This window comes from Antechinus flavipes, chromosome 2 (genome assembly GCF_016432865.1).
Source record: "Antechinus flavipes isolate AdamAnt ecotype Samford, QLD, Australia chromosome 2, AdamAnt_v2, whole genome shotgun sequence".
Classification (NCBI taxonomy): Eukaryota; Metazoa; Chordata; class Mammalia; order Dasyuromorphia; family Dasyuridae; genus Antechinus; species Antechinus flavipes.
Genome location: NC_067399.1, coordinates 37,876,630 through 37,898,288, shown reverse-complemented (window position 1 = coordinate 37,898,288; position 21,659 = coordinate 37,876,630). Strand labels below are relative to the sequence as shown.

Below are 21,659 nucleotides of genomic sequence, written 5' to 3'. Positions count from 1 at the left end.
CAGCCTTCTAGCCACTGTGCCACCCAAAATGCCCTTATTAATATGCCTATTAGCAACTTTTGTGTTATATATGTTTATTTTAATATGTACCTATTAACACTTTTGTGTTATATATTATGTGTTAATTTTAATATGTGCCTATTAACAATCTTTGTGTTATATATTAATTTTAATGTGTGCCTATTAAAAAAAAAGAGAGAAAAAAAAAGAAATGATGGGCAGGAAGTTTTCAGAAAAACCTGAACGTCTATGAATTTGATTCAGTGCTAGTGGTAGAGAATTGAGGTGTGAGAATTCCCTCTGGTCAGTGCAGGTCCAACATGAAAGAATTTGTGAACCTGAGAAGTCTAAAAGGCAAAAGGGATTTTTATTGGCACTGAGCCAGCTTTGCTAGAAAGACGGGCTCCTCGTGGCAAGAGGTCCTGTCAGAGAAATAACAAAGGTTATTACTAAGAAGAGAATGTCTTCATAGTGGGCAAGAGTCCTGGTAGTCAGCTGTGCCAAGAAAGGTCCCTTGGCAAAGAATAATCCTATTTTGGACTTCTGGAAAGATTTGGAGTTCAAAATTGTCTTTTTATTTGCTGTCTGGGGATAGAGGTTCCATTGAATGAGATTCCTTCAATGTTGTCACTGCCCCCAGGCCTAGATTTCCAGTAGTAAAGAAAATACTTATCTTGGGAGTTTCAAGCCACTCAATAACTGGGAGCTTGAGCTACTGGGAATGGTCCTGGGCTAATCTTAATTAGCCACTTAACTGCTCTGAAGGGTGGGTCTCTGTCAGAGGAAATTTTCACAGTTCACTTGCTTCCCCACCAAAGTCAAGGGGGACACAGGTTGCCTCATTTTGATGCAAAATGAGGTGAGCAGAATCAGGAGAATGTTGTACATAGTAAATCCACATTGTATGATGATCAGTTATGAATGACTTAACTATTCTCCGCAATACAATGATCTAAGATAGTTCTAAAGAACTTATGATAAAAAATGCTGTCCATGCTGAATGGATAACTTGTTTAACATAGAAACATATTGTTCATGACTGCACATTAACAGACTATATCAAACTGCTTCCCATCTCAAAGAATGGGATAGGGAAGAAAGGAAAGTAAATGATTTGGAAGTCAAAATTTTAAAACAAATGTTAAAATTATTTTTGCATATAATTAGGGGAAAATAAAGTATTAAATTAAAAAGGAAAAAAAATAAAAATAATTTTCCTCAATTTCATCTGAAGTAATTTTTAAAAATATTTGTCTTTGAAATTTTTTATTTTGAGCAAAAATTTTCTTCTTAATTTTCTTCTAAGTATTCCTTTATGTGTGTCCCATAAATTTTGGTGTGATTTCTCATTATTGTCATTCTCATTGATGAAATTATTGTTTCAGTGATCTGTTCTTTTGTTCACTTCCATATTCCTTTTTGTTCTTGGTTCATTTGAATTTTAATAGTAATATTGTATTCTAATCAGTATACCACAAAATATGCCATTTCAGAATGATTAGACATGTGTTGACCAAGTTTTTTTTTTCAATAACAAATTAGGCTGTTACAAATATCATTGAAAAGCATCCTCCAGGTATGATCCCAATAAGAAAGTTATTGGATAAAACACCATGATTATCTTTTCTTAAAATTCATTTTTTTTTGTTTTTGTGTCAACAAAATTTTTGTCCTTCCCATTCAGAGAGACATCCCATAGAAGAAAGAATTATTCTTTTTATACCATGTCATTGTGCCTCATCATATGCTCTTTTAGGTGCTTATTATATTTAGGCCCAAGGCATTGCAAAATCTCCTCAATTAGACTCATTGCCATGGAACCAGAAATGGCCAGACCATCTCAGCAGGGAAAGCCATATTGAGACAAGTCACCTACTGTTCAAATAGATGTGCATTGGTAGTCTGCCATGTACATTTCGATAGAACATTTGCTGACAGACTTGATGCACGCAGATTTGTTTAGAAAAAGAGGATCTGATTCCACGCTACTCCTGACCCAAAAACACAACTTTGCATGGCTGTGGGTTGGGGAAGATCACAATGTACAGAATAATTTTTTAAAAAAATTTATATACATTTTAACATTTTGAGTTCCAGCCTGCATTAGTAGTTGGGTTCTGAAGTCTCTTTCATCTCTCACGCTAAGATCCTGTTTCAGAATTTCTTGACATTCCAAGATGTTGCTGTGGAATTCACCCAGGAGGAATGGAGCTATTTGGATCCTGGCCAGAAGGACATGTACAGGGACGTGATGCTGGAGAATTATGAGAACTTTGTCTCTCTTGGTAAGACAATTTTTTTTTTTCAGTCATTCAATCTGCATTTATTTAGCTCTAAGTACTAGGAACTGTAGTAGTCACAAAGAGAAGAAAGGTAAAAATTAGACAGGCCCTGCCCTCATGGAGCTTCTGTATTAGCCAGTAGACACCAAGTATGTACATGTCAGTACAAAGCAAGTCATTTACAAGGGGATGGCAATAGAAGCTAGTGGGATGAAGAAAAGCCTCATTCTAGAGATGTCAGAATCCCAGCTAAAGTGTGAAGGTAACTAGGATTGCAAGAGTTGAAGGACAAAGCATAGAGTTGGAGGAACATCCCATGGTGACCTGCAGAGATGTCAGGGAAAGCGTCATGTGTGAGCCACTGCAAGGTCAGAGAATTCCATCTGTCCATGGCTGTGGAGGGCTGAGGAGCTTGGCTGAATTTGAATTTGCTGGACAGGAAGGGAGAGTCACATAAATACCTTTATATAGAGATGCCTTCAGACCTTTGGGCAGTTTGTGAGCAGTTCTTACTCTTCCCAGACAAAAAGTCCTTCTTTGTCCAGTTGGAAATCAGCAGCTTCATTCTTCAGCCCTGCAGGCTCTCCTTTCACACTCTCTGCTCAGCCAGGCTTCAGGTTCTCCATAGAGCCCCAGGGCAGAGAAGGAAAGACTTCTCCCAGCAGACTAGGAGTGGGTAAACGTGACCCCATCTGTCCTGTGTCTGTACCAAAGGATCTGTCCCTTGAGGGAAACTTCCTTCAGGGGTCATTGATGCTTCTCCACCAGCATTTCCAGACCTGCCCTGTATCTGTAGAGAGAGACCAGGATTGAATTCTGAGGAGTCTCTGTGTTCTCAGCTTATTTCTCTCACTTATTTCTCCTTGAGCAGGGCTTCCAGTAACTAAACCAGCTGTGATTTCTCATCTGGAGAGACACGAGGCCCCCTGGATATCAAGGGAAGAAGACCCCAGATGCATTTCTGAGCGTGAGTAATAACCAGGCGGGCAGAGAGTGCAGTCCCCCGAGTGCCAGCCCTGGACTGAAGGAGCCTCAGGGTTCTGAGTTTCAATCTGACCTCAGACACTTCCCAGCACTGAGACGCTGGACAGGTTCCTTAACCCTATGGGTCTCCTCTGTGACATGATGTGGAGAAGGAAATGGCAAACTCCTCTGAGATATGAATCTCTGCCAAGAAATCCCTCTAAGGGGCTTACAAAGGGTCAAATGCAGCTGAAAATTCCTGACCCAGAAATCGAGGCAGAGACAGGACTCACTGCCAGCAGGAGCTTGGCTGGGTCATTAGAGTGAGTTACCTTGGAAATGTTGGGCCTGGCGCTCTCTTTCAAGGTCCATAGGCCTGAGGAGAGGAGCTGTGATTGTCCTTCCTGCACTCTTCCTGTAACTTCACCTTTCATGTCAAGAAATGGTTTTCTACTAAATCTTCCTTCATATTTCTCTCTAGTCTTAGAAAAAGCTTTGATGATGCTTAGCCTTTCACATATACACTAGATAATATTTTATATTTCCATGATTGTTTTGTCTTCTTAAATCATTAGATTATTTTTTTCTCTTTGAAGAGTCTTTTCTGAGAGATGAATGGAAAAGAACTTTCCAGTATAATTAAGTCTGACCTCTATTTAAAAAAACAAACTATTGTTGCATCCTCCTACCTGTTTAATCTGTCTTCCAATGTGGCTTTTTTTTTTTTTTTTAATTTATTGAGAGATTTTATAAAGATGCCATTTACACCTGGTCCTACTTGGCCATTCCCATCTTGAATTTGTAAAATCAGTTCTCTATTTCTTCTGCTCCAAGGAAAATTGCCTTTAAGGTCATTAATGATTTTAATAATTATTATTAAGATACAGGTAGCAAGTGTTTTACTAGTATTTGGGATGCAGGGTTTGTGTATTATCACCATAGCATTTTAAGTTGTCCATGGTCACCTGCCTAATAATTTTCACAACTGATATTCACACTTTGACTTTCTATCTCATCAAATTTAGGAAATTTCCTAGAACATGGGAACATAAGACATGAATGCAGGGTCTCTAAGAGTCTGATGTGTTATCAAGTATAAAGAGCACCAGCTTCCAAGTTAGCAGACCTGGATTCAGAGCCTGTCTCTAACACTTACTAAGTGTAACATTGGATAATTCATTTCACCTCTCAGTGCTCCTTTTCTGTTGAGGACTTGAGTTCTTTCCAACACTTTGTGACCCTGTTTGGAGTTTTCTTGGTGGAGATCCTGGAATGTTCTACCATTTCCTTCTCCAGCTCATTTGACAGATGGGGAAACTGAGGCCAATAGAATTAAGTATCTTGCTCTGGGTCCCTCGGCTAGAAAGTGTCTGAGGTCAAATTGAACTCAGGAAGATAAGTTTTCTTGACTGGAGGTTCAGTGCTCTGTGCATATGCAGTAGTATGGCAGGGACACCTCGCTGTTCATTGTTCTAGGCAGGTCTCAAGTTTTAACTTTCATAGAATGTGGAAACCTGTTTGGGTTTAGGTAATTTTTTCATAATAAAATCATACCTTCAATCACTACCTCTTCTTCAGTGTTACCAAAGATCAATTTGAAATATCTCTTTCTCTGTGGTATTAGAATTATTGTTTTCATCTCTGAAAAGTTAAACATTTTATAAGTCATGAGCAGTTCTGCTACCTTCCCCTCAGCTCTTTTTTACTTCAGCTCTTTTGTGACCATGATTATTCTATTTTGTCCAAATTTGTCAACCTTCTTCATCACGGGGAAGATTGAATTGATTCTAAAGCAATTTTCTTTTTCCCACAACAGTGAGTAATGGGTGGTGACACTTTGCTTTGTTTCTTTCAGATTCTCCTTTTGTGAAAACAAAATGTGAAACCAAGGACTCCACTTCAGCTCCAAAGCAATGTTTTTCCACAAAAGAGCCATTCACAAAGAGATTCAAAAAACATGGTTTCTGGGATTCCAGATTGGGAGAAGCTTGGAATTATGACTCTGGATTAGAAAGGCAGACAAACAATCTGGAAGGACAGTTAATAGTGAAACATAGAAAAAGTCAGAAGTTTAGTGTTCCACATTTTTTTCAATTTGGGAAAAAACTCAGTTTCAGTTCAGTTCTCCTTCCAAAACAGAGAGTTTCTACAGGAAAATGGTTTCATAATCATTTTCGAATTAGAAAGTGCTTCAAATGGTATACAGACTTAATTAAACGTAAGAGAATTTCCATGGTGAAGAAACTGTGTAAGTTCAATAAATACAAGAATTCTTACCACTCAAAACTTGATAATTCTCATAGAGTGCTTACTGAACATGGAAGAATTCATGCTGGGGAGAAATATAAATTTGGGGAATGTGGGAAGACTTCCAGCTACAATCCATATCATACTATTCATTTGAAAAATCTTCAGGAAAAAAAGCCTTTTAAACAAATTAAAAAAGGACTGAAAACTTTTAGCCAGAGGGGATATCTTGATCAAAAGAGAATACCTACTGAAGAGAAACCTTATAAATGTAATGAATGTGAAAAATCTTTCGCCCTTAAGGGAAACCTTAATTCACATAAGAGAATTCATACTGGAGAAAAACCCTTTAAATGTACTGAATGTGGAAAAGCCTTCAGGCAGAAGGGAGGCCTTAATTCACATAAGAGAATTCATACTGGAGAGAAACCCTATAAATGTAATGAATGTGGAAAAGCGTTCAGCTGTAAGAAAGGCCTTGATGTACATGAGAGAATTCATACTGGTGAGAAACGTTATAAATGTAATGAATGTGGAAAAGCATTCATTCATAAGGGAGGCCTTAATAAACATGAGCGAATTCATACTGGAGAAAAACCCTATACTTGTACTGAATGTGGAAGAGCCTTCAGGCAGAAGGGAGGCCTTAATTCACATCAGAAAATACATACTGGAGAGAAACCCTACAAATGTAAAGAATGTGGAAAAGCCTTCAAAGAGAAGAGGGGCCTTGATAGACATAAAAAAATTCACACTGGAGTGAAACCCCATATATGTAATTTATGTGAAAAATCCTTCAGCCTTAAGGACCACCTTAGTAGACATAAAAAAATTCATACTGGAGCAAAACCTCATGTATGTAAGGAATGTGGAAAAGCCTTCAGCTGTAATGAAGGCATAAATAGACATAAGACAATTCATACTGAAGAGAAACACTATAAATGTAATGAATGTGGAAAAGGCTTCAATTTTAAGATAAGCCTTTCTTTACATGAGAGAATTCATACTGGAGAGAAACCCTATAAGTGTAATGACTGTGGAAAAGACTTTAGGCATAAGGGAGATCTTAGGAAACATGAGAGAATTCATACTGGTGAGAAACCCTATAAATGTAGTGAGTGTGGAAAAGTCTTCAGTCTTAAGGAATACCTTAATAGACACAAGAGAATTCATACTGGAGTGAAACCCCATAAATGTAATGAATGTGGAAAAGTCTTCAGCCTTAAGGAGCACCTTAATAGACATAAGAAAATTCATACTGGTGTGAAATCTTATAAATGTAATGAATGTGGAAAAGCCTTCAGGCTTAATGGACATCTAAATAGACATAAGAAAATTCATACTGGAGTAAAACCATATACATGTAATGAATGTGGAAAAGCATTTAGGTGTAATGAAGGCCTTAATACACATAAGCAAATTCATACTGGAGTGAAACCCTATCAATGTAATGAATGTGGAAAATCCTTCGGCCTTAAGGGATACCTTAATAAACATAAAAGAATTCATACTGGAGAGAAATCATGTGAAGGTCCTGATGTTGGAAAAGCCTGTAGTTGAAGTCCAATTTTCACCAAATAAGAAATGAGAACCCATTTGAATGTAATAAATATTGGAAAACTTTTTTGTACAGCTCAAACTTTAAGAAATATCAGATGTTACATAATGGAGAGAAGTCATTTACATGTAAAGACTGAGAATGTTTTCAACCAGCAGCAACACTTAAGAGATCCAGTAGAAGTCTTACTGGATATGACATTTTAAAATGCTGTTTATTTTACATGAAAATAACTTCACAGGGTCAAGCTAATGTAACACATTAGGCAGTCTTACTGATAAAGTAGTTGCGCTTTGGGGAATAAAATATTTTATAGCCAGAGGAGATGGAGGAGTAGAAGACAGTACTTAGGGAGGAGTGGATTGAGATGTTAAAACTGCCTAGCCTACTTTACTTTAAAGATGCCAACTAGAGTATCTCAGATGTGGGAGACGGTATGGATTAAAAAGCCAAGTAAACTCTAACTTTACATGATTCTATGCAAACTAAATAGGATGGTTTTTTTTTTTTCATTATCCTGATAAAGGGGACCAAATGAACTCAATAATAAGAGCCAGTATTTTTGATGTGTTCTTTAACTATTTCAGTCTCTGTGTCTCAATGTTTTTTTGGTTCTCCCTCCCCTCCTACTCTCCTACATATTTTATTCTCTGATTTTTTTGTGTGTGCTTCTCTTCCCAAATCACTTCCTTTTTTTTTTTTTTAATTAAAGCTTTTTATTTTCTAAACATATGCATGGATAATTTTTCAACCCTAATCCTTGCAAATCTTGTGTTCCAAATATTTCTTTCCTTCCCCTCATACCTTCCCTTAGATAGCATATTAAAATATATATAAATTTAATATATGTATATATATTTATACAATTATCTTGCTGCACAAGAAAAAAAAGATCAAAGGGGGAAAAATGAGAAAGAAAACAAAATGCAAGCAAAGAACCACAAAAAGAGTGAAAATACTATGTTGTTATTCACACTTAGTTCCCACAGTCTTCTCTTGGTATAGATGGCTCTCTTCATCACAAGATCACTGGAACTGTTCTCAACAATCCCATTGTTGGAAATAGTCATGTTCATCAGAATTGATCATTGTATAATCTTGCTGTCGCCCTGTACAATGATCTCCTGGTTCTACTCAATTCACTTAGCATTAGTTCATGTAGGTCTCTCCAGGCCTCTTCAAAATCATCCTGCTGATTGTTATAGAACAATAATATTCCATAACATTCATATGCCATAACTTATTCAGCCACTTTCCAATTGATGGGCATCCACTCAGTTTCCAGTTTCTTGTCACTACAAAACACCACAAATATTTTTGCATATGTGGTTCCTTAACCGCCTTTAAGATCTCTTTAGGATATAATCCCAGTAGAAACACTGCTGGATCAAAGAGTATGCACAGTGCAAGGGTTAAAAAGCAAGGAATGCAGTTCAAGGCATGTGGGAGGACCTGAGGGATGAGAGGTACTGAGGTGCAGACACATCCTATGTGGAGATGGGGCTTAGCTCCAGGAAGCAGTGTCTGACTCCAGGTAACACGCCTCCCTCCTTAGCGCCCTCAAAGCCTAGTACTCCTCCCTCCCTCTTCTCGGGCCAATCACATTATTATGCCAGGTTCTTAGAGGACCTCCCCCTTCCCCCAGATCTTCAGTGGGGTATAAATAGATGCTGTTTAAAAATAAAGCTCTCTTTCACTTTGCCCCTACCTCCTGGTGGTCTGTCTCTATATTATCTGTGTTGGTGCCTGAAGACTGGTAAGTGTGGCCTAGCCGTGCTGTCAATGGACGGACATTAAGAGTAGCTCAAAGGGGAGCTGCAAGATTAAGGAAATGCTACATACAGTTTGATAACTTTTTGAGCATAGTTCCAAATTGCTCTCCAGAATGGTTGGATCCGTTCACAATTCCACCAACAATGTATCAGTGTCCAGTTTTCCCACATTCCTTCCAACATTGGTCATTATCTTTCTCTCTCATCTTAGCCAATCTGAGAGTTGTGTGGTGGTACATCAGAATTGTCTTAATTTGCATTTTTCTGATTAATAGTGATTTACAGCACCTTTTCATATGACTAGAGATGATTCTAATTTCTTCATCTGAAAATTGTTCATATCCTTTGACCAATTGGAGAATGAGTTGAATTCTTATAAATTTGAATCACTTCTCTATATATTTTAGAAATGAGGCCTTTATCAAAACCCTTAAATGTGAAAATATTTTTCCAATTTATTACTTCCCTTCTAATCTTGTCTACATTAGTTTGGTTTCTATAAAAACTTTTTAACTTTATACAATCAAAATTATCCACTTGGTGTTCAATAATGAGTTTCAGTTCTTTTGGTCACAAATTCCTTCCTTCTCCACAGATCTGAGAGGTAAAGTATCCTGTGTTCTTTTAATTTGCTTATAATATCATTCTTTGTGTCTAAATCATGAACCCATTTAGACTTTATCTTGGTGTTAGATGTGGGTCAATGCCTAGTTTCTGCCATGCTGTTTCCAATTTTGTCAGCAATCTTTGTCAAATAGTAAGTTCTTAAAGCTGGGGTCTTTGGCTATATCAAATACTCAATTGCTTCACTTTTTCTTTTGGGTTTATCTGTTGGAGCTTAAGCAATGAGCACAAAATCAAAACAGGGTAGCTAGGGCTCCATACCCTTAGGAGGCATCCGGTTGTGAGATCTGCAGCTCCTTATCAGGCACAGGCTCCTAGAGATAAAGAAGCTTGTATTGAGCTCGCATGTCAATGGATTCGTCTCCCCTTATGATTGGTTAGTGCTTGTTGCTAGGGGCTAATTGTTTGCCCTAATATATACATGTACATGGGAACCCGGGGACAGAGTCAAGATGTAATCCAGGCAATAAACTTCTATAAATGAACAAGGGGTCTGAGTGTTCTGTTGGGGTATCATACACCAGTTGTGACCTAAGATGTCCAAAGACCTGGGAGAGGCTGCCACTGAGAGGCAACAAGTGTGCTCAAACAGGGACATGAAGTGAGCCAAACCCCAGTATTTTGGGAAGACCCCCTCCCCCTTAGGGACCAAAAGTTGTAGGTGAACAATGGCTCAAGGGCTTTCTTTGTCCGTGATCTTGCCCAGTACTGTTATGGGCCAGAACTTGAAACAAGGTGCTAAGTCACTGAATTTGATAGAGACAATGCTTATGTACTTAGTTCACAGCTTTAGAATTTACACCTTTAAAAGAATTTATACATTAGTTCACACTTTAGAGAGCATATAAAAAAGGATCCCACTAAAAGACAACCCCACTAAGACTTCAGGAGATTCACAAGTCAAAACCCACAAACCCACTTTCTTGGAGGCAAAGTCAATTCATTCTAACTTCCACCTTTATGCTGGCTGAGGTTTTGGATTCAGAAGGAGCAAGAGGCTGAAGCTGGCAGAAGCAAAAGGGACTAGCTGCAAGAGCACTCGAACCAAGGAGAGAAATAGGCCTCTAAGAAAGCTAACTGGGCTATTTTGGAAGAGACAATAAAGGACTGGACTTTAACTCCAAGCTGCATTTGAGGTGATTATTACATGGAACTGAAAGGAAGGCTGCTCCCAGAAGTCCCCCAAGAAACCTGCTCCCAGAGAACAATTATATTTTAGAGAAGAGAACATTACATGGTACCACCAATGTTTGCACTCGACAAGTGCACAAATTAACTAAGAAATAAGGAGTTGAAGTTGATTTAAAACTTGCAGGAAGTTTGGGAGGAATATCTTGGCAGTGCCCACATGGCTAGAACACACAGGATTAGATCAAGAGAAGTGGGACACTGGTCGGACAACAAACGACATCCTATGAGCATTCTTCCCCTGGATGCTCACAGACAAAGATTTTCTTATATTTGGTTTAATCCAAGCCTCCTTTTATGGTGCGCAGTGAGCACCAGGGTGTTTCTCAGCTGAATGCCAACCGCCGGACTCCCTGGGGGAGGAAGAAGATAGTCCAAAGGTTAAGAAAGAGAGTGAGTGATCTCCTAGTGAGAAGTCACCCACTAGGCTGTATCTGTCACTCCCCAAATACATTCCCCTGAAGACAACAGGGAAATGGGGAGTCCATTAATTAATAAATATGTACTGGTTTTTTGATGTTTTTTTTCCTGATTCCATGTTATAATTCCAGACCTCAGAATGCTGTTTCTGAACTCTACCTCCTAACGCATCTCCTGTTAGACGTGGCCATCCCAGTGAGCTCTAATGATACAAAATCACAAAACCTCATTGTTAGAAGGGACTACAGCACATATCCCATTTATAGCATAACTAGCAAATGGTCACTGGTCTTAAAGATCTCTTGTTGCTGGTCAGTCATTTCCATCTCTTAATGATATCATTTGGAATTTTCTTAACAAAGATATTAGCCATGTCTCCTCCAGCTTCTTTTATAGATTGTAAGGATCAGGGGAGGAACTTCACATAGTACAAGAGCTCAAGAGTCTTTAATGTCTGATGTGCCCAGATGTAATCTCTGCAGTCGACACTAACCGCCTCATGAGCAGGAACTCTGGTTGTGCTGAGAATGCATCATCAGCGGGAGACATCTCCTTCCCTTATTGCCTGTACGTGTGACTTCATAGGCCCTATATAAGCTGTGGGGACTAGGAAGCAGGTGGAGTTCAATAGGAGTTCAGTAGGAGGTCAGTAAGTGTGCAGGAGAGGGCAGGATGGGAACACGAGGAATAAAGTCTTGTGCTTGCAAGCTGTTGTGTCCAGGTGCTCTGTTGGATGTGAGAACCACTGCTCAGAGAGGCGGTGGCCAGGAATCTACAAAGACCTGGGACTGGGTAAGACTGGCCATCAGGAACCTCTGGGTGGGAGGTTATAATAGAGGAGAAAACAGACAAGCAGGCTTAAGTGACTTGTATCACACAGTTAGTAGGTGTCTGAGGCCAGATTCGAACTCAGGAAAATGATTTCAAGCCCAGTGTTCCATCTACTTTGCAACCTAGCAGGCCCAAAGCTCTGTTGTGAAAAGAGCAATCTGAGCAGGGTTTTATGTTCTGGAGAGCTCAGATTTTGAAAGAATTTCTTACATGAAGTAAAAAAAATCTTCCTTTTTATAACCACCATCTCATTCTGGGACTCTTGACTGCACCTGGTTCTCCCTTGTAGAAATAAGCAGAACAAAGATAATTTCCTACTTTCCTGATAGACCTTCAAATACCATCATAGTTTCTTCTGATCCAAGAATTTCTTTAGGTGAAACACCTGGATTCTTTCAATCAGTTCCTGCCTTACTGGTGACCCTGCCTAGCCACTCTGAAATCAAGTACAAACTCCTCTGCTTGGCAGGCAAAAGCCCTTCACAGTCTCAAATTAACCTCCCTCTCCATAACTTATTAAACAGTATGTTCTTTTATGAGCTCTATCTCCCAGTCAGAATGGCTTCGTAATGTTCCTATCTCCAGGAATTTGAACACAGGGCCTGAAATGCATTCACTCCTCAGGGTCACTCAACAGTGGCTTTGAATGCGCTGTGCCCAACATCAAGGAGAGTCAAGAAACGCTTTGGAGAGGCACAAACCTCCAGCGTAGGGATCTAGTAAATTCTAGATCTTCTATGTTTAAAAAAATCATAAATAAAAACTACTCAGAGCTTCTAGAATCAGAGAGCAAAGCCAAGACAGAAAGACTCCACCAATCATCTGAGAAGAACACCAGAGGAAACTGGGAATATCCGCCCAAATCCAGAGCATTAACATTGCAGAAAAAAATCTTGCAACATTTAGAAATTGCTGAGTAAGGACCAAGGAACCACAGTCAAGTTCACACAAGCCGTGGCAGCTTCTGGCACAAACAAGAAGATGGTTAGATACAATACGTCAAAAACCAAAAGATCCAGGTTTATAACCCAGAATAATTTATTTGCCAAGTTGGACATAACCCTCTAGTAAGGGAAATAAATTTGAAGGACTAAAGGATTTTGAACATTTCTGATAAAAGACTAGAGCTAAGAAGGAACTTTGAAATACAGAACCAGAAGACCAGAAGAGGCTAATTGATTTGAGCAATGAGAAGGGGATGTATAATGATGTAGAGTTAAGATTGGAATGGGAAAAGAAAAAACATGTCTTATCAGAACCTGCAAATCTTTAATGAATAATGGAGTTAAATAAGAAAGAACAGAATGGTTCCCAATGGTGGATTGGTTCTGTTTTGAAGTTTTTAAAGGGAAAAAGTAAGTTGAGGGTAAAAAGAATATGCCAGAGTAGAAAGAAGGAATAATGGGGCAGAACTTGCTATTTCTCCTAATTGGCATTTGTGAGAAAAATATAGAAACACGGAGGAACTAGGGAGTGAATGAGAATCCAGTGAACTACATACGTATCTGAAATGCAAAAAAGACAAGTTGAACACACTTGCAAACTGAAAGATGTTATGGGCCAGAACACTGAACTTGAAACAAAGGATTCTTACAAGGTACTAAGTCAGTGGAATTGATAAGAGACAATCATTACCTAATTTAGCATCATTCAATATGACTGATTTAATCCTACAAGGAGATGTTATGGGTCAGAACTTGAAACAAGGTACTAAGTGGAATTGAAGAGACAATGGTTAAATCTAGTTTAGCACTGATTTAATCCGAAAACAATGGTTTTCTAGTAATATAATCATTGGTTTGTACTCAGTGTAGAGCATATAAGCAAGAAGCCTCAGCCAGGGAGATTCAGAGATATTCAAAGAGAAGGCAAAGGACTGGCAGCAGGAGCTTAAGCTCTCAGAACCAAGGAGAGAAATTCAATTCGATCTTCGATCTTCCTGGCTTGGACTCCTGCACTTCCCCCACTAAGACCAAGGCCAGACTGAAAGACTCTCCAGAAAGCTGCCCAGCCCCAGGAAGGAGATAATAAAGGACCTGGACTATAAGAAAGGTAACCAGGCCCCAGGAAAGGAGACAAGACTTGGAAAGAAATAATAAAGGATTTGGACTTTAACCCCTGGCTACTTGTGTGGTGATTACCGAACTGAAACGAAGGCTGTTCCCAGAGACCTCCAAGAAAACCCAACAAGAGAACATTACATTTTAGAGAGAACATTACAGAAAGAGATACAATTCAATAGTAAAACTGGGAGGGGGGGTAATGATAATTATGAAGATGATAACTGCGAAGCATTGTTGTTTTTGTTATTTCATTTGTATCCAACACTTCATGATCCCATTTGAAGGTTTTCTGAAAAAATAAAGTGGTTTGCCATATCCTTCTCCAGCTCATTTCACAAATGAGAAAATTGAGGTAAAAAGGAATAAGTGACTTGACCAGTCACACAGCCAATAAGTGTGTGAGGCGGTATTTGAGCTAAGGTCTCTGACTTCAGGACTAGTGCTGTCTGCTATAAAGCAAATCCCCTGGTCTTGGAGTAATAGAATCCAAGGAAATGTCTTGGATTTCCTCTTAAATAAATGTAAATTATTCCTTTAAACAATAGAAGCAATTAATGTTAAAGGAATTTCATTTGTGGGGGAGGGGAAAGAGGGCAAAATAAAGGTGGGGAGAGTGAGCTCCAAGGAGTCAGTTTTTCACTTCGAAGGAACAAACTCAATGAGGAATGGGTACACTAAGCCTTCACCTTCCCAAGCCAACAGATCATGCAGATCATTAGTATACAGTTTTCAATCTTAAATTTCAGAATAACTACCAAAAATCCCAATCAGAAACCTAAAGGTGAAGAGATTGGAACTCTACATCCAGAACCAAGCTTTTTCTAAACCCAGCAAGTTCACAAACCAAGAGAATGGACCCAGAGCAGGGACTGAATCTACTTCCTCTCCCAGTCCAAGTCCACCTTAAAATCCCTGAGGCCATCAGGGAGAAGGCACTGTGAGATCAGTGGTAGTTGTGATGAGGTGCAAATGATGAGGTTCCAGAAGTGGGACAGGAGTCAGTCCCCTTTGGTTGGAGGCACAGGTCCTATGTGAAAGAACTTGCAAACCTAAAATCTGTGTGGCAAAAAGGGATTTATTGGCACTGAGAAGCCAGCTTCCTAGGAAGACAGACTTCTTAGTGGGCAAGGTCCTATCTAGGATGTTTGCAAAGATTTGGGGTTCAGAGTTGTCTTTTATTAGCAGTTTGAGGTTTGGGGTTTCAATTCAAAATTGAATGAGATTCACTCAATGTTGTCAGTGCCTCGGGACTCAATCTCCAATTGAAAAGAGATTACTTATCTTGGGAGTTTGAACCACTGAGAATTTGTAGTCATTCAATGGAGGGTGATTGATCAAGATCTCCAATTGAATGAAACCACTTAACTGCGAGTTTGCAGGCTTTTCCCAGGGTCTGGGAGCTCTCCAAAGGGGATATAGTTAACATCCAGGCCCCTCAGAATATCTCAGTTTACATCATTTCCCCCCAAAAAAACAATCCCCTTAAATTAATTTGGGATAATGGGATGAAGGTCTCATCTTAAGTAGCTGCTTCAAAGCTGACAAGAGTCATAGAGATGTCCTTAGGTTCACTGGGGATTCAGGCCAGGAGGGCAAGTGCGAGATCTGAAGACAGCAGCAGCATCTAAGGGGTGTTGTATGTCCCAGTCAGTCGTCCCATGATCTCCAGGCTGAAGGACCAGTTGAAAATTCATAGCTTGATGCCTGAGGAAACAAGTCTCACGAGCAGATTAAAAGTGGGGTGTCATCCAAGGTGGAGATGGTGACGTTTGGGAATGGGGCCTTTGCAAAAAGTGCATCAGGTCCCATCTGTGGGCTGCCCTGGGGATGCTAAAGGCCCACCCGACAATCCTGAACCCCCACTGCCCATGGAGCCCCAGCTGGAAGGCTGAGAAGGAGTTAACTGCTGGCAGGGCCCAGAATGATAAAGTCAGAGAGAAAATGCTGGGAGCAAAGTTCTCATCCTTGGAGTGAGAAAAAGTTAGGTAGAAGAGTGAGAGAAGGACGAAGACAATTTCACCCTTCTTTCTCCAGTGTGTTCTGAGAAGTAAAAGCTGGACTATTAGTTGCTCTGCTAGGAGCTAGGTAGGCCAAAGTGAGATAGGACCTATTTCAGCAAGCACTTTAATACCTCCTGAGCCTTCTCAGTCCTGCAGGAAAAGCTTCTACCTAATTAGTAAAGGTGTTAACAAAGACCAAAGGCAACCTGAAATCTCCACTAGGGGGCATATGTGTCTAGTCTATTTGCCAACCTCCCCTGGGCATGTGCCCTTTCTCTGAACAGACTTCAGGAGAGGGGGAGGGTCAGCAGCTCCCTCAGGAGTCCCTCGGGCACAAACTGGGCGGGCCTGGCAGACCTTCCAGATCGTTCCCCCCCAGCCTGTGACCAGTGAGAACGTGTTTCCCAGGGGACTGAAGAGCGTTTCTCCCCAGGTGTGCAGCCTGATGGAGACCAAAGGTCCGTTTCCAGGACTTGCCTCTGGGATTAAGAGTTGGCTTGAGAGCGTTTGAAACCAGCCAAAAGGAGAAAGAATGGATCCCCTTTCCTCTGCAGGGCTTGCCTCTGTGGGCTACATGAAGTGGTATAAGAATGAGGGAGCTGGGGATTAAAGGAGCCACAGTCAGGGGTGAGTGGGCAGGAGCTTCAGCAGCTGAGCCTGCAAACCTGTTCCCCTTGAAGTGAATCTCCCTTCTGGTGTCCTTCAAAAAATATGACTGAACATATTTTAGTCTGGGTTCGTGGACAGTTGTAGTAGCTGCAGAATTTCTCCTGCAGATTTAATAGGAGAGTTGTTTGCTGTCAAAAGTCCCCTTTCTGCCCATACAGCGTCATGAGCACGAAAAACATGAAAAGCACATTTGAAGTCTGTATAGATGTTCATTCCCTGCCCCAGTTCCAAAGCCCTGCTCAGGGCAATGAGTTCTGGGCAGAAGTCCCAGGGGGCAGTGGCTTAGCTTCCAGGGTGCCATGGAGGTCACCACAGAATATCCCGCCTTTCTTTCCCCATTTTCAAGAAAGCTAGACCCATCTGTAAACAATTCACTCTCATATTCAATATATCTTAGATCTTATATTAAAGGAATGTCCTTTAAATGAGTTCAGCTGGAGTAGACAGAATCTAGAGCTTCCTCACAGTTATGAATGATGTCTCCCGACTGGATGGTGTTGGGGAGCAGGGTGGCAGGGTTGGGAGTATGACACACTCGGAGAGTCAGGTCAGGTAGGAGAGCCTGGTATCTAGCAAGCCTCCCACCAGCTGCCACTGATCCCTTTGGCTTCTAAAATGCTCTGGACCCCATGGGGGGGTTAGGACTCTGATGGCCGTCCAAGCTTAGTTTTGAGACCTCTTCCATCAAAAGGGCTGTGGCAGCCACTGCTCTGAGGCAGGAGGAACATCCTAGGGAAACAGAGTCCAGTTTCTTTGAGATAGGTCTGGGATTGCCCAGGGCACGGCCCTGCCTTTTGGCACTGGAGAACGAGATAAGACTGCTATTAAGTGGCTCCAAAAGTTTGTGCTTAAGCAATATCTCAATCCTAGCTAAGGCTGGAAGGGGAAAAAGGGAAAGAAATGTGTCTATACCTTGAAAAATGAGATGGCATTTCAAGAGTGAGAGGACCTAATTCACCTCAGACCTGGCTGTCAGGAACAGAAGTCATTCCCTCCTCCTCCTTGGTTCTCCTTTCTTGGGGAAGGGCAGAGGCTTGGGATGCCAAAACTGAGGGAGGAGAAAAGTCATGAGGGAGACCAATCCTGCCTTGCAGCTCTGAAACTCACCTGGATGTTAATACCTTCATGAAAGCCCTGTGTGAGTTTCTTGGTCCTTACAGAGAGAGACATCACATTTAACCCAGAAGCAGGCCCACCTTTTCCCGAACTCAGAGGAAAAGTTCTTTCCTAAGATCCCAACTTCATTCTTCTGTGCACAGCAGGCTCCAAAGGCCCAACTTCTGGTAGGGACATCACAACACAGTGACTTCAGAGAACTTCCCTTTATGTGTCATTTGATGGGAACAAAATTCAAGCTCTCTGTAAGACATCACCTCTTAACTTAATGGGGAAAAAGTTTCCATTCTTCCTCATTGTTTCTAAGATAGATGAAGAACCAGTTTGCCGATTTTTTAAAAAGACAATTCTTTGATTTGCAAGAAAGACAAAAATGCCCCATACAGACTTAAGTCTAAGATAATAAGTTAAAATGAAAATGTTGAATTTACTTAATCACAAAGCATAGAGGAGCTCTCAGTCAAGTTGCTTTAATCTTCAAATGGTTAATTAAGCTAGGCTGCTTTGTTATCTCTGAGAAATCTTAAATACTGGAAAAGGTGCCACATGATTGGAGAAAATACTGATTTTTTTTTTAAAGAAAGAGAATGATATTAACAAATGCTGCTTGGATTCTTTACCCAATTCTAAAATGTTCTTTTTTTAGAAACAATTTTCTCCAGTTATGTCTAAAACAAATTTTTGAATTAGAGTAAAAATTCTGAATTTCCCTTATCACCACCCATAATTAAGGAACCACATGTGAAATTATGCAAATTTCAATGAAAGTCATGTTGTGAAAGGAAACAAAGATCTCCCACCCTAATGAAAATAAAAATACTCAAGAAAAACAAAGTTAAAAGAGAGAGAGATAAAGAAAGTGAGAATGCTTCAATGCTTCAGACACAATCAGTTCCTTTCATTATAAGTCCATTAGAGTAGTGGTGGATTATTTTATTGCTGAGAATAGCAAGCATTCTGGTCATCCCAGTACATTGCTATTACTTTGTATACAGTACATTTCACTTTGCTTGAGTTGATGCAGGCCTTTCCAGGTTTTTGCTTTTTCCTGAGAACATCCTGCTTGTCATTTCCCACAGAACAATAATATTCATCACAAACACATTTCACACTTTATTGAGCCATTCCCCAATTGATGGGCATCCCCTCAATTTCCCTTTTTTTTTTTTGATCTGAGAAGAAAGTTGTATGAATATTTATTTTGTTCATATAGTTCATTTTTCTTTTAAAAAATTCTCTTTTGATAGTGTTGTTAGGTGAAAAGATATATATAAATATAGAGTCCTTGGGCACAGACATCCATCTTTTGAAAATTCATCCATTTAGGCATGGCTCTTATTTTTTATAAATTTGACTCTGTTCCATCCATGTTTGAGAAATGAGGCATTATCAGAAAAATTTCCTTCAAAATTTTTTACAGTAACTATTGCTAATTGTCTTTCCCCGTGTTTATTCTCTCTCTTTTACCCAGCCCCTCCTCGAAAATATTTTGTAACTGACCACTCCCTTCCCCAATGTACTCCTTCCCCCTTTCCTGTATCCCATTCCTCTCCTATTTTCCTGTAGGCTAAGACAGATTTCTTTACCCATATTGAGTATGTGTGTTATTTCCTCGAGGAACCAAATCTAATGAAAGTAAGATTCACTCACTCACCTCTCCTCCTCTTCCTTCCCCTGCAAAAGCTTTCTCTTGCCCCCTTTTTTTTATTGCGGCAGATAATTTGTACCATTCCACTTCTCCCTTTCCCTTTCTCTTAGTTCTCTCACGCCTTAATTTCATCACTTTAAAAAAAAAAATTAATGGAAAGATCCTAGGAGGGGGATAGAAAGTAGATCACGGTCAACTTAGTCCTGAAAAGGATTTAGCCAAGTTCTTCATCACGTGTGGGAGAGACCCAAAGTAAAACCAGAAAAAAAGCAAAAAAAAAGGATTTATTACCATCTGGTGAGAAAGGGGGACTCCCGAAAGATAAGCTATCAGCAGGGTAGTGCAAACTGCAAAACACAAGATTATAAAGACCAGAAGCCCCGACCTCTGCTTCGGACTTTTTCTCCCACTGGTTGGAGAGTTCTAATTTACTGAGAGCCCAGAAAAGGAAGAATAATAGTCTACAGCCCACTCTTTATTATACCAGGTATTTAAATGCTAATGAGAAGTTGGAAAGGGAGAACAGGAAGGAAATGACGTCACTCTTTGCCCGACTGAGCCCTAGAACCTGGACAGGGAGGTTCTAGAAGCACCAGAAATTTTTACGGATGAATTGGTATTTACTTAGCAACTATTTTATAGTCACTTCTGTGTCTGGCTTTACTTCTCTCACCCAGCTCCCCCCAAAAAGAAGCGCCTTGAGGGCAGGGGCGGTCTAGGTTAGCTTCCGGAAACTATCAGCCACCCGGCTACTAGTCACGACCCCCGACCCCCGACCCCCGACCCCCGATCCCATCGCCTCTCCTACAGTAGGCACTGTGGGAACTAGGTCTCTTTAAGGGGGGGAGGTAATCTGAACTAGCTCGTGAGTCTGCGCGCCAGCTACAAGACTACATTTCCCAAAAGCGAGGAGCGAACTCTGGGGTTCGGACGGATGCTAGCAAGGGCCAGGCTACCTCTGAGCAGGCGCAGTTGAGGAGATGTCTATTTCCCTCCTTTTCCGCTTAGGTGGAGGTTGGGGTTAGTTACCTCGTGGGTGAGTGTTTGTGTGCTTGAGCGTTCTGATTTGGGGCAGCCCAGGTGGAGAGACAGCTTCCGAAGCCAGCTGGGCGAGGGAGAAACGGATCCCACGGGTCCTGGGTTCTAATCCTGCCCCGAAGCTAACTGGCTGCGTGATCCGAGCTAGTTCCTTGAGTCCTGCTTTTTTCCTCAATGGTTAAAAGCGAGTGTACTGTGTCTCTGAAGACTAGCTGCAGACAGCATTAAGCACCTCCTGTGTGCCGGCCAAGATGTAAACAACCGAACTGTAAGCACTGATTGAGCGCCTATGGAAAAAGGCAAAAAGCGGCCTTGCCCTCACGGGTCTCAGTGTATGGGGGAGATAGAGCTACGGCTCCTTGTTGAGATAAACCCTGGGTAAAAAGCGGGGCGGTGGAGGAGTCAGGAGGATTCCGGCCTCACTTTGACCCGTTTTTGTGAGCATGAATGATCGCAGCTAAGCCTTTCTAAGAGGTGGGGGTTCAGATTTACGGCGGTGGGACCAGGGTATGGATTAATGAGGGAAAGGTCCCTCGGCAGGGAAGGGTAAGGAGTAGCCGGACAAGCGAAGGAGGAGAACTCCAGGAGCAGAGTTAGCAGGGACGGGGAAGAGGAGACTTTCAGCGGCGCTGCACCAGGGAGAGAGTGTGTTAGAAAACCGCGAGGAACCCTGTTCTCGGACAGGGAAACCGAACGGTTCCCTCAGGAGAGAGATGTCCATCGTGTGCCAGCCCTGCGGGTTGTTTTAGCCGCGCGCGCGTGGGTGTAAATGCGTGAGTTACGTGTGTGTGTGTGTGTACACGCGCGTGTGTGTTTCTTAGTATGTATTGTGTGTGTATGTTGGCGTATGAGGATGTACACAGCCATGTACATGTATGGAGGGGGTGTGGATGGGTGTATATGTATGTGTTTGTGTATGTGCGCATGTAGATGTAGCTTGTGTGTATTTCGATGCATGTATATGTGTGTGCACATAGATGTATGTAACCGTTTGGATGGATGTATGTGGATGTGTGTGTGTGGCGCGCCATGTGGATGGGTATATATTTGCATGTACATGCGCATATTTGTATGCATGTTGGTGGAAGGTTTGTATATACATATATGCCAGGGGTGGGGATGGGTGTGCATGTACACGTGTGTGTATGCATGTAAGCATATATAGATACACGTGTGTGCCTGTCTGGATGGGTTATATATGTGTATGTGTGTAAATGCAAGAGTATGTGTGGGTATTATG

General features: G+C 40.9%; 1 protein-coding gene across 5 annotated transcripts in view; it reads left to right on the top strand.

Annotated features, from left to right (window-relative positions):
* The window catches only part of LOC127547581 (zinc finger protein 595-like), a 200,646-nt gene that overhangs the window by 158,971 nt on the left and 20,016 nt on the right, over positions 1-21,659 (top strand). Inside the window, exons 4-6 of one of the 5 annotated variants that reach the window (XM_051974479.1) lie at positions 2,147-2,285; positions 3,154-3,249; positions 5,101-8,757. The exons of 2 other annotated variants lie outside the window; for them this stretch is intronic. In XM_051974479.1, coding sequence (XP_051830439.1) covers positions 2,147-2,285; positions 3,154-3,249; positions 5,101-7,052 — 2,187 coding nt within the window. In that variant the 3' untranslated portion in view covers positions 7,053-8,757. Of the gene's footprint in view, positions 1-2,146; positions 2,286-3,153; positions 3,250-5,100; positions 8,758-20,336; positions 20,688-21,659 lie in introns of those variants that run through there. 2 more of the 5 variants (XM_051974475.1, XM_051974474.1) reach the window with 2 other exon arrangements.